The sequence below is a fragment of the Rhincodon typus genome, chromosome 25 (assembly GCF_021869965.1).
Source record: "Rhincodon typus isolate 14 chromosome 25, sRhiTyp1.1, whole genome shotgun sequence".
In the NCBI taxonomy this organism is placed as follows: Eukaryota; Metazoa; Chordata; class Chondrichthyes; order Orectolobiformes; family Rhincodontidae; genus Rhincodon; species Rhincodon typus.
The window spans coordinates 20,687,299-20,699,416 of NC_063356.1; the positions used below are offsets into that span (position 1 = coordinate 20,687,299).

The following is a 12,118-nucleotide window of genomic DNA, read 5'->3' on the forward strand; positions in this document are numbered from 1 at the left end:
AGGATAAAGGTTTCCTTGCCTTTGTGGAAGGACTATTTCCTTTCTTTTCGTTTCCATTCCCATTCCCAATCCCATGATCATGGAAAAATGATGAGAACATTTTTGGTCAGACCTGGTTAAGTTGCAGTGTGATGGAATAGTTTTTGGGTTTTTTTAATGGTGTATTTGTCTTTTTTTTTCATTAGATGTGGACGAATGTGCAGATAGCAATGGTGGATGCCAGCAGATCTGTGTCAATATGATGGGAAGCTATGAGTGTCGATGCCGAGAAGGATTCTTCCTCAGTGACAACCAGCATACGTGTATCCTGCGGCCTGAAGGTCAGACTCCATTTTAGTATAAATGTCATTGGATTAAAGGTAAATCAGAGTGGGTTCACTTAACTTTTACACTTTCATTATTTCCTGTTTCCTCAGAATTCCTTTTTCACAGAACTGATCCCTCCCAAAGAACCTGATTCAATCTGAAGGATTGACTGTTTTATATGGCACTGGGTCCACTGGCCAGTGTGTAATCCAGTTGACTCAGGACAGTAGGAGACTATTATCAGTCTCTCATTATTGTATACAAGGTCTGTGAGCAGATAGTGGATAGCTTCCATTTGGGTGTTTATGCCCAGTCTCTCATGGTATGGAAAAATAAGTGCCAGTATGTCAAGGGTGGCAACAGCTTTTTGCTTTTGGTTCCAAAAACGAGGAGAAACAGTTTCCACTGGCAGGAGGATCAGGAACTGCAGAGTCCCACATAATAAGATATTTTGGGGAGAAAAACTGGGAGTGGGAGGGCCGTGCAGTGGATAAGGCTGTGCTGGAATCTGCTGCCTGCAATGCTGGTGGTAGCAGATCCAGCTTCAATCTTCCTAAAGGGACTTGGCTATACGCTGGAAAAAAAAGAAACATTTGAAGTGCTATGGAGAAAGAGAATGGGATTGAACCAATTTATAGAACCCTACGATGTAGAGGAAGCCATTTGGCCCACACCGATCCTCCAAAGAGCATCCCACCCCGACCCAGCCCACTACCGTATCCCGTAACCCCGCAGTTACCATGTCTAATCCAACTCTGTGGACAATTTCAGCATGGCCAATCCGTCTAACTTGTACATGCTTGGCATGTGGGAGGAAACCGAAGCACCTGGAGGAAACCTACGCAGGTTTGGGGTGAATGTGCAAACTCCATGCAGACAGTTGTGTGAGGGACGAATTGGACCCAATTCCCTGGTGCTGTGAGGCAGCAGTACTAACCACTGTGCCACCGTGCTGCCTACATAAGCCTTGAAAGACACCCAGGCACAAACTAGCGGTTGAAATGTAGCCATCTCCTTAAAGTTTATCTGTGGATTTTCGCTCACTTGAACAATGATGTTGATTGTACTGCTGCTTATGAGGGGTGTTACTTTAAGTTGCTGTGTTGGAAGAAGCAAACACTCAGCACTAACTCATATTGTTATTGGATTTCCTTCCGAATTGTTCATTTCAGCTGTTAATGGCTTAGTAAAAAGTGAGTTCAGTGGATAACTTACAAGATTGGGTTAGGATATAAGATGCCTGAACCTCTCCCTGTGATGGCATTGTTGTTGTTTTATAGGTGAGAGCCTCGTGATCAGCCTGCCTTCCTAACTTGTTCTACAGTTAGAGCATCAGCTATAAATAAGATGGCAGATGTCATAGGGAGTACAATATTTCTTCTGATATTTTAGAGCATGAGAGCATTCAGTCCCTCCAGCCTGCTGTGCAATTCATTAGGATCATGGCTGATCCGACATTTCTTCATATCTACTTTCCAGCATTTCTCCATAACCCTTGATTCCTGGGCTAATCAAGAATCTATATATCTTGCCTGAAATATACACAAAGACTCTTTGTCACAGAGAGCTGTGGGATCAGAGTTCTAAAGACTCCCAACTGTTTGAGAGAAGAAATTCCTTCTCATCTCAGTCTTAAGTTGGCACCCCTTTATCCTGAGACAGTGCCATCTGGTCCTACACTCTCCCATGAGGGGAAACATCCTCTCTGCATTTACCTGTCAAGTCCCTTAAGAATCCTATATGTTTAGATGAGATCACCTCACACTTTTCTAAACGCTAGTGACTAGAGTCCCAATCTGTTTAGCCTTTACAATCCCACCATACTGGGGATCATCCTAGTGAATCTTCTCTGAACTGCCGTGACTAAAAATGATATCTTTCCTTAAATAAGAGGACCAAAACTGCTCACAGTGCTCCAGATGTGGTCTCACCAGCATTTTGTACAGTTGCAGTAAGACCTCCCTACTCTTATACTCCAACCCCCTTGAAATAAGGGTAAGCATTCCATTAGCCTTCCTGATTACCCACTGTACCAGTGTCATAAAGTTAAATGTGATTCACTTCTTATTCGCTGAATGTATCACCAGAAAGGTCTTCGAACATACCATTAGAAATATTTCTCCTTTTCAAGAAGAGGATACTTCTAAGGATCATAGACCAAAGACTAAAACAACATCAACATGGAGCGGATGCTGAAAGTCTGAATGTATAAAGAGAAAATGCTGGAAATCCCTGTTACGGCAGCATCTTCGGAAAGAGAGAAACAGAATCAGTGGATTGAATTTTCCCAGGTCTGCAGTTTGGAGGTGTGCTGACAATTGGAATGAAGCCTGTCAGGTCAGCTCCCTAATAGATTCCTAAACCCCTGCATTTTTCCTGGGGGCAGACTGGTGGGTTTGATGGCCACCCACCCAACAATGATGGTAATGAGTCGCCCATCTGCCATTTTTTCCACACTGCAGGAGACACACCCTGGGCTGCAGGAAGCTGAAAATGGATTGCAGGCAGTTTTGCAGCAGGGACATGAATCTGCTTCTTCCTTCGGAACATGGGAACACCACCACCTGCAGGTTCCCTTCCAAGTCACTCGCCATCCTGATTTGGAACTATATTGCTGTTCCTTCACTGTCTGGGGGTCAAAATCCTGGAATTCCCTCCCCAGTAGCATTGTGGGTCAACCTACACCAAATGGACTGCAGTAATGCGAGAAGGCAGCTCACCTTCTCAAGGGCAACTAGGAATGGATAATAAATACTGGGCCAAAGGGGCCCAGAAGAGGTGCTAATAGACTGACTGTGTGTTTCCAGGATTTTCTGTAAATCCTTTGGAAACCTATTTTGTATTTCCTTTGTCTTCCTGGCAAATCACTATTTGATATTTATGCAGGATCCTTGATTTGCCAGAAGTCATAACCCCTCATTTTTCTTTCATGCAGGATGGTATGGTGGCTCAGTGGTTAGCGCTGCTGTCTCTCAGCGCCAGGGACCCGAGTTTGATTCCTGCCTTGGGTGACTGTCTGTGTGGAGTTTGCACGCTCCCCCAGTGTCTGTGTGGGTTTCCTCCAGGTGCTCCGGTTTCCTCCCACAGTCCAAAGATGTGCAGGTTAGGTGGATTGGCCATGCTAAATTACCCATAGAGTCCAGGGATGTGCATTAGCTGTGGGAAATGCAGGGATAGGGGAGGGGAGTAGGTCTGGGTGGAATGCTTTTCAGAGGGTTGATGTGAACTTGATGGGCTGATGGCCTGCTTCCATACTGTACAGTTTCTCTGCATTGTCCATCCATCAGCAACTTAGCTAGAGTTCAGTGAGTATACTGTCCACAGGAAGCATAACCTAGCCACACAAATGTTGCTGAGTGTAATCAAGGTGAGCCTTGGCATGCTACCAGACACAGGCAGGATTGGTAGAGGAAACCTGGGCACTCCCAGGAGCATAAACGCTTTCTGAAGAGAGCAGTAGAGTGGAAGCTGCACAGAAGAAAAATCAGTGAAACAGAAAACTCAAAATCTGGTGCAAGTCTGAAGTAAAAGCAAAAACTGTTGCAAAACAGACAGCATCCATGGAGACAGAAGCAAAGGTAACCATTCAGTTCAATGATCTTTCATCAGAATTGCTCAAAAATGAACTCAAACATTTTTTTTTGCAGTTTTATAGAACAGTGAAGTTGACAACTGTGAAATATCATTGAATTTTAATGTTTGCAGTTCTGTTTCAAGCAACCAGAAGCCAATATGTTTCAATTGATGAACTCTTCGATCACCAGTGAAACTTGACAACTTGTGCACCCTGATAGCATACCTAGAGTCCAGGCTCCTAAGTGGGTAGGAGCCTGGACATCAGTGCAGTTTTCCCTGGAGTGAGGTGGATGAAAGGGAATTCGCTGTGTCTGAATAATGGTTTGGCACCTGGTACGTTGTGTTGTTCTTGACTAAGTAGCTTCCCTTTTTATCCAAGGCATGACATACTTGAAGGTTAGCTCTCGCTGTTGCTTAGGGAAACAATTGTTAGTAGATCAGCAAAGCACCAAGAGCAAATTTCCTTGGTGCTGTGAGGGGTCTTTGTGGTTGTTTGCCCTTCCCTTGCCTCCAAAGAAGCCATATCATTAAAAAGGTTGTTGACAACGAACACTGCATCTAGCTCTACATGCATCAGATCACCAGCACTCACCAGCAAGCTTTGAAATAACAAGGCCACTTTTTAATTCAATGTATGAAGCTGATCCTTGGCAGTATCAGCATGTGAACATGATGCTGAAATCACTGAAATGGCAGCTCAAGTGTCAGTAATACTTGGTGTTGATGGACTGTCTATCCCTGACTTGGATCTGGAGGAAGGCTGATTGCAGAACCCTTTGCTGCCTCATGTAATTTACAGTTGTGTGCCCTCTCCAGGCACAGCCTGGTACAGAAATCCTGATAAATCAAACAATTCCAGCTGCAAGATGGGGCAAAAAGATTGGCGTTTATTTTCCCTCTGCGTGGCTCCTATCCGTGAGCAACACCATACTTGTTCCAACTTATCAAGAAGATTGATGATGTTAACATAGCCTGATGCTTTCTTCTTTCTTCTTTCCTTGACTGTCTTTCAGACAAAGTTTGATAGTACCCAAGATTGGGATTCTATTGTATTGGTGAGTTCAACCTCTAGGTCTGTGTCTTCATTCAATTCACTATTAACCCCTTCTCCACCACTGCTTAGTAACTAGAGGATTGCCACTGTGATGTGCATTGGGACATTTTGATTGTCTTCTGAGTCAGCAGTAATCCTCATAAAAACTGATATTTTTTTTTAAAAAAGTACCAGTTCTTTGGTGTTTCAAATCCATGCCCCTGCTATAACAACCAAGTAAACCATCAGCACCAGTGCACTGCCCAGCTGATCCGAATCAAAATCCTTTCAAGGCTCAAGTGAGCAGCAAACTGTAACATCACGGAAATAAACTGTGGGATATATCAGTGGAAAGTTAATGTATTGAATTTGTATGGTTTAAAGAGACAGCATTAAAACTAAATTCACTGAGCATTTCATCATTTACATGTAAAATTTGTCGAAATTTCCAATTGGAGGTTGTCGAAGAAGCCTGAATTAAACTCAGTTTTTAATTCATTCATTTGTGACAACGCACCGGTTTGTCAATATCGGTGCAATACTTGTGGTAGTCATTGCACACAGCAAAACAGCAAACTTGTAGGTTTGAGTTGAAGAAGGAAAGGGAGGCTATTCAGAAGAAGTGGGTGTCTTGTGGACTTGCAATTGGCTCTGCCCCTTGTCACTGCCCCAGAAAGTGTAGAGAGTCAGCATCTTTCTACCTTTGGGTAGTTCTGCTGTTTTACAGCTTATTATGTGTAAAATATAGTGACACAAAATGAACAGAGCCTTATACTTTAATGAAACCTCCAATTCCTAATGGTTTTAACAGCCTCTGTAATGATATGTTCTGGGAAGCCATGGATGATTTATATGCTACTATAAAAGCCACCTGCACGATGGCTACATAGTAGCAGTGCAGAATGTGGGAGCATTTTACCTTATTATTGGAAGTTAACAAAATACTGAGCTTCTGATTACAGTTTCCAAGTGATACGTTGTAAATATATTTGGGAGCAAGTTCGACACTCATTTCAGGAGCAGGTTTGATGTTTGAATTTTTCTGCTGTTAATTGCTGTGGTACTAAATTCCTATCAAGGACAAGCTGTTTTACTTATAAACACGTTGTACTATAGCTAATGTACAGCCATTAACCTGAGATAGCCTTACACCTTTTCCGTCCTGTAGTCTGCAGCTTTAATTAGCTATTTAAACACTGGTCATATAAACCTCCAAAGGGTTCAGTTTCCCCTATTTAATTCACTTCAATTCCTTTGCACTGTATTTTAATGTCGTTGTTAAGCTAATGAAGAAATTTTTTACAAGCACATTAACCTGTACACTACCAAAGGAAATTTAACCCTGGAATGTGTAGATAGTCTGTTCCTATGTGACAGGAACGTGTAATATGTCATCTGTAGTTCAGTTGAAAGTACTGATTTTCTGATATGAGCATTGATTTTGATTTTAAAGGTAATTTTGTGATGTACACTGCAGTTGTTGCCATGGCTGGTACAGATTCAAATCCAGGAATACAAGGGAAGTCTAATGAATTAGCAGGGGTGGTGTCAACCCAGATTGTAGCTTCTCCCAGCAGGAGAGAGCAATAATCAGTGGGCACAAATTAATTCTGGGTATCGATAATGCAAGGGTTAGGGCTAGTTTTGGGTAACGTTGCTAATAGATTGCTATGGAGTGGTATGGTGGATCAATGGATAGTACTGCTGCCTCATGGCACCAAGGAGCTGGGTTTGATTCCACCCTCAGGCGACTGTCTGTGTGGAGTTTGCAAGTTCTCCCTGTGTCTGCGTGGGTTTCCTCTGGGTGCTCCAGTTTCCTCCTACAGTCCAAAGCTGTGCAGGCTAGGTGGATTAACCACGGGAAATGCAGGGTGGGGGGCAGTGGGTCTTGGTAGGATGGTCTTTGGAGGGTAGGTGTGGACTCAATGAGCTGAATGGCCGTTCCCACACTGTAGGGATACTATGATTCTAGATAGGAAGTTTAACTTGCACATAAATGGAGAAGATGTTTCTTTATATTTCTGGCTCCTAACGTTTATTTACCCTGTAAGATCATCATTAATAAGTCCAGCAAGAAATTCAGAGAATGGTTAGAAGTGTGGAACATGCTACTATATGAGTGGTTGAGAATAATAACAGGAACGTTTGATGGGAAGCTGGATCGAGCTGGGAAGACAGAACTAGAAGCATAGATTGATGGACTGACGTGAAGTAAGGTGGGAAGAGGCTCAGGTACAGCATAAACCAGTTGAGCTAGGATAACACAATATGGAGCTGGAAGAACACAGCAGGCCAGGCAGCATAAGAGGAGCAGAAATGTTGACTTTCCCGCTCCTCTGATGCTGCCTGGCCTGCTGTGTTCTTGCAGCTCCATACTGTGTTAAATCTGACTCCAGCATCTGCAGTTCTTGCTATCTCTCAACCAGTCGAGCTGAGAGTTTTTGCGTTGTAAATGCTTTGTAATTTTTCATTGGCTCCAGACAACAGGCAAGTAAATGATGGATAGGTTTATGGGAAAGGGTGTGTGAGGTGGTGAGGAGAAGGTGAAAATACCTGAACGTTCCCGTTGTAATGGCGTGTTTGTGCCACTGATTGAACCTTGAACCTTGAATCCTGCTCGAACTAAGGACTTGATTCTTCTGCTGTATAATAATTTTTAGTTTTGGAAACAATGAATGTCGCAGTTGAGGACAATGAATTTATTCACTCTAGGCCCATTGTTGAAAAGATTTTTGAAATTTGTTGACCACAATTACCATTGTCCAACCAAGCGTTGAACAGTAAGATGAAGTTCTCAAAACAATATACAGACCAAAACAATATACAGACCTTCAAATCCAAAGAGCGGAGGTGAAAATCAATTTTCCTTTTACATATTGCTGTTGGTGAAGAAGTCCAAAGTTCATTGAATCCGGCTTAAGTTTTCTTTTGAACACTCAAAAGTTCCCTTCCATTATGTATTGTGAACTGCTCTGATACTTAGTTCAGGATATTAGCCTTTATATTTATTGGACGGTTTCACTTTATTCATAAATTCTAATGAAAGGTCATTGACCTGATATATTGACTTGAAAGATCCTCCCTTTGCACATGCTGCCTGATCTGCTGAGTGTTTCCTATGTCCCTGCTTTAATTTCAGATTTCTAGCATCTGCAGTATTTTGTTGTAATATTTAAGTCTTAACATTGCTGAAGATTGTAAGCAATGGAACCTCTTAAGTAGATGAAAAGCAATCCTGCGACACAATTGGCTGAATTTCACAGAAATCAACTAAGTCTCAATTTTGCTGAGTTTCATGAAGGGTTTCTCTTCATGAGCCCTGGTGAGTTTTCACACACAATCTTCTCAAGCTCTCCATAAATACTACGCCCCTCTGGTGCCATGATCAGCATGTTCTCCCATCTGCCACCAGTTGAAGTACTGGCCACTGCCAGGACCTTGCAAAATTCCAGGCATCAATGTCAGATGTAAAACCCTGGGGTGCTGGCATTGTGGATCTACCCCGCACAGTTTGTTTTATTTGCATCAGGCAAAGGGTAGAGGGTAATTGGCACCCCGCTATGCTGAAAGGGACCTGGAGGTCCTACTGAATTGGGGGAATGGGGGCTGTGACTGCGTGTGGTCACTGCTGATGGAGTGTGCCTGATGGAGGTAAAGAGGAGCAAGTGGCAAACGGCAAGCTGGAGTTGTCAGGTACCGCTCTGATTTCAACAGTGTGGCTGCCTCATTTCAAAGTGGGGGTAGGAGAATGGGAAGCTCCATATCAACAAGGCAAGATGGCAACATCATGAGATGTTAATATGTGCAAATAAGCCTCTCACCGGTGAGAACTTCATCTTACTGTTCAATGCTTGGTTGGACAATGGTAATTTTGCTCCTCACTGACCATCTCACACAATTCTCTCAACTTTCTAATCAGTACCACCATGTTCAGGGGCAGGGAAGATTCTGTCCACAGTCAATCATGAGCAGAGAAATTCTCTACATTTTCTTTAGGCAATTTTGATCTCAAAACTAATGAGATCCAAATGAATTAATTAGTCGTTATCATATTGCTGTTTACGAAAACTTACTCGGCTCATGTTGGCTGCTGCAGCAGTGACCACAAAAGTAGTTTGTTGTCTGTAAGGCATTTTGGGGCATTTTGAGCTTGTGAAACATGCTGTAGAGATACAAGTCGCTCTTTATCCACTGCGTGAAGCAGAATATTGTTTTTATGTTTCAAGGCAGCTGGGTTCTTGTTGACACTGTGGTGTTAGATATTCTTCAGACTCTTGAACTCTTTCAGAATGAACAACATCCAATCATAAGCCAACAGTCCTAGCCAGCAGAGTTTGCTGGGTTATTGTGGACATCGTTCAATGTTTGCAGAAGTAACAACTGATCAAAGAGTTTGCCACAGTCTCATATTTCAATATTGCAGTGTTCAGGGGATGCTGTAAAATAGATTGTTGATGTTGTATAAGTCGGAAGAATATTTTTGCACTGTGTAAAATAGAATATTTTTGACATTTAAAAGAAAACCTCGCTGAAAGAGCAGTGACTTTGGGCTGATGTTTGACACTTCAAACTAGTTGCACTGCTCACTCCTTGGTCATTTTTTAAGACTCTTGACTAGTTGTGGAAACACTCTGCATTGACAGGTTAGAGTGGTGGCTGAAGGGGAGGGTCTATAGACTTTGTCATTGGCTTCTTGACAGTCCACAACATCTCAGCAGCTGGGCTGTACTCATGTTTGCTCTTGCTAGTATATGAAAACACAAGTCAGTACAATACTCTTTCAAGTAAACATTTACATCCACTCAAGTAATTGCTGAGTGAGTACAGCTGAAGTAATTATTATGGCCTGCATACTGCAAGGATAAGTGTTTACATCTGGAATCCTATTCACACAGCTCTATTGATCAAGTAGCTATGCCACTCTCTATTTTTGGTCCCTAGAAGGTCCAGCTCCAATACTGCATTTTCTCCTGTTGCAACAGCCCACAAGCAGCTGACACAGTGTACTGATAGAATCATAAAATCATTGAATGATTTAACACAGAAGAAGCCATTTGGTCCATCCTGTCTCTTCAATTTCTTTGAAAAAGCTATTCAAGTAGGCCCACTCCCCCTGTCCTTTCCCCAAGCCCTGCAAAGGTCTCATGTCAAGTATTTCTCCAATTCCCTTGTACATTTGTTTCCATAACTGCTTCAGGCTCCGTATTTCAGATTGTGGGGACTGTGATTTATTTTCTTCATGTCACTTCAGATTTCTTTTCCAACTATATTAGATCTCTGTTCACTGGTTACTGACCTTCCTGCCAATAATTTGCATCCACTGAAAACTGACCTTTCTGTTACTTAGTGACATTTTTTACTTCCTTTCTCTATCAAAACCCTGTATTATTTCAAATACCTTTATCAAATCTCCCTCTAGTCTTCAGTGCTCTAAGAAAAAATAATCTTAGTCTCAGTACTATCTTCACAAAATTAAAGTCGTTCACCCTTGTTATCATTCTAGTAAATCTCTTTAACAAACTCTCGTAGGTTGCAAAACACCTCCTAAAGACGTGTGCAGAACTGGATACACTGTTCAAGCTGGGGCCTGACCAATGGTTAATAAAGGTTTTGCCACATGCTTTTGGACTCTATGCTTCTACTGAGAAAGCCGCAGAATCCTTATGCCTAATTAATGGCCTTCTCAACCAGTCCTCCCACCTTCAAGGATTTGTGTGTATACACACCCAGGACTGTCTGTGTGGCACCCCTTTAGAATTGAAACATTTCCTTTATATTGCCTTTCCTCGTTCTTCTTTCCAAAATGAGTTATGTTACACTTCCCTCTATTGAACATTTCATCTGCCATGACTCTGTCCATCTTACCAGCCTGTCTATGTCTTTCTGAAGTCTGTTACCTTCTTCTTCATTCTTCAACCCATTTCTGAGTTTTAGTATGCTGAAAAGGTTAATTTATGCCAAATCTAGTTTGTTGATAAAAGTAAAAAATTTCAGTGGTCCCAACACTGGCGCACAGAGGTATGATTAGTCGGGGGTAAGTCATTGTGCAGAGGGTGATCATCATTGTTTAATCTCTTCGCTTTCCATCCCTCAGTTTATCTAATATACACCCAGCTATTGCCCCTTTAATCCCATGGTTTACAATCATGTGAACAAATCTACTGCGTCTCACTTCATGGAATATCATTTGGAACCTCAAATACATGATATCAATCATAATTAGATCATAAGAAATTAGGAACAGGAATCGTCCATAATCTGCTCCACTATTCATTGCTGAACTTGGTGTCAGAGCCACTTTCTTGACTGTCACCAATAACCCATGACTCCTTTGTCAAACAAAAATGTGTTTAGCACAGCCTTCAATAACCCCCACCTCGATTGCTGTCTATGGAAGAGAATTCAAAGACTAACGACCCTCTAAGAGAAGACATTCCTCCTTCCCCCACCCCCCATCTTAAAGGAAGTAACCCCTTGTCTTTAAACAGACCCCCACTTCTAGATTTCCCCACACAAGAAAACATTCTTCCAGTATCCGCATTGTCAATTGTAATGGAATCAAACTCCTGCCATATTTACTTTATCAAGGAATTCTGTGCACTTTGTCAAACATGATTGTGTTTGGAAAATCCATGTTTCTTTCTTTAACCCAAGGAGCAATTCAATTTGTCCCAGGTCATACACAGTTTCCCCTCCAACAACATTTAACTGACTGGCCTGAAGTTCCTAGATTTACCTCCCCCCACCCCCTCACTATTTTTGAGCAAAAGCGTAAAGTCTGCAGTCTATCAATCCTCTACCACCCGTCCCATTTCGAAGGAAAATTGACAGATTCTGGCTATAACCTCCACAATTTCTACCTTCTTTCAGCCACCAGAATGCATCCCATTCAGAACTTTTCTACTTTGGCATTGTCCATCTTTTGAGGACCTCACCTTTACCTTTGTATGTGTGTTGTGTGATGGCCTTGCTGAGATTTTCCTTCAAAACGGGAACTTACCCAACTCACTTCGATTTGCCAGTCTGAGTTATATACTTAGCATGGGGCACATGAAGAAAGAAAGTAAAATCAATGTGGAAGTCACAGTGTCTGTGTAAACTAATGAGTTAGAATGAGCTAACAAGGTGTAGAGCTGGATGAACACAGCAGGCCAAGCAGCATCATAGGAGCAGGAAGGCTGACGTTTCGGGCCTAGACCCTTC

The 12,118-nt window shown here is 42.3% G+C and overlaps 1 protein-coding gene across 5 annotated transcripts in view; it reads left to right on the forward strand.

Annotated features, from left to right (window-relative positions):
• Positions 1–12,118, forward strand: part of scube3 (signal peptide, CUB domain, EGF-like 3) — a 345,848-nt gene that overhangs the window by 180,464 nt on the left and 153,266 nt on the right. For all 5 annotated transcript variants that reach the window (XM_048612197.1, XM_048612200.1, XM_048612198.1 and 2 more), the window contains one exon: positions 186–320. In XM_048612197.1, the coding sequence (XP_048468154.1) occupies positions 186–320 (135 nt within the window). The remainder of the gene's footprint in view (positions 1–185; positions 321–12,118) is intronic.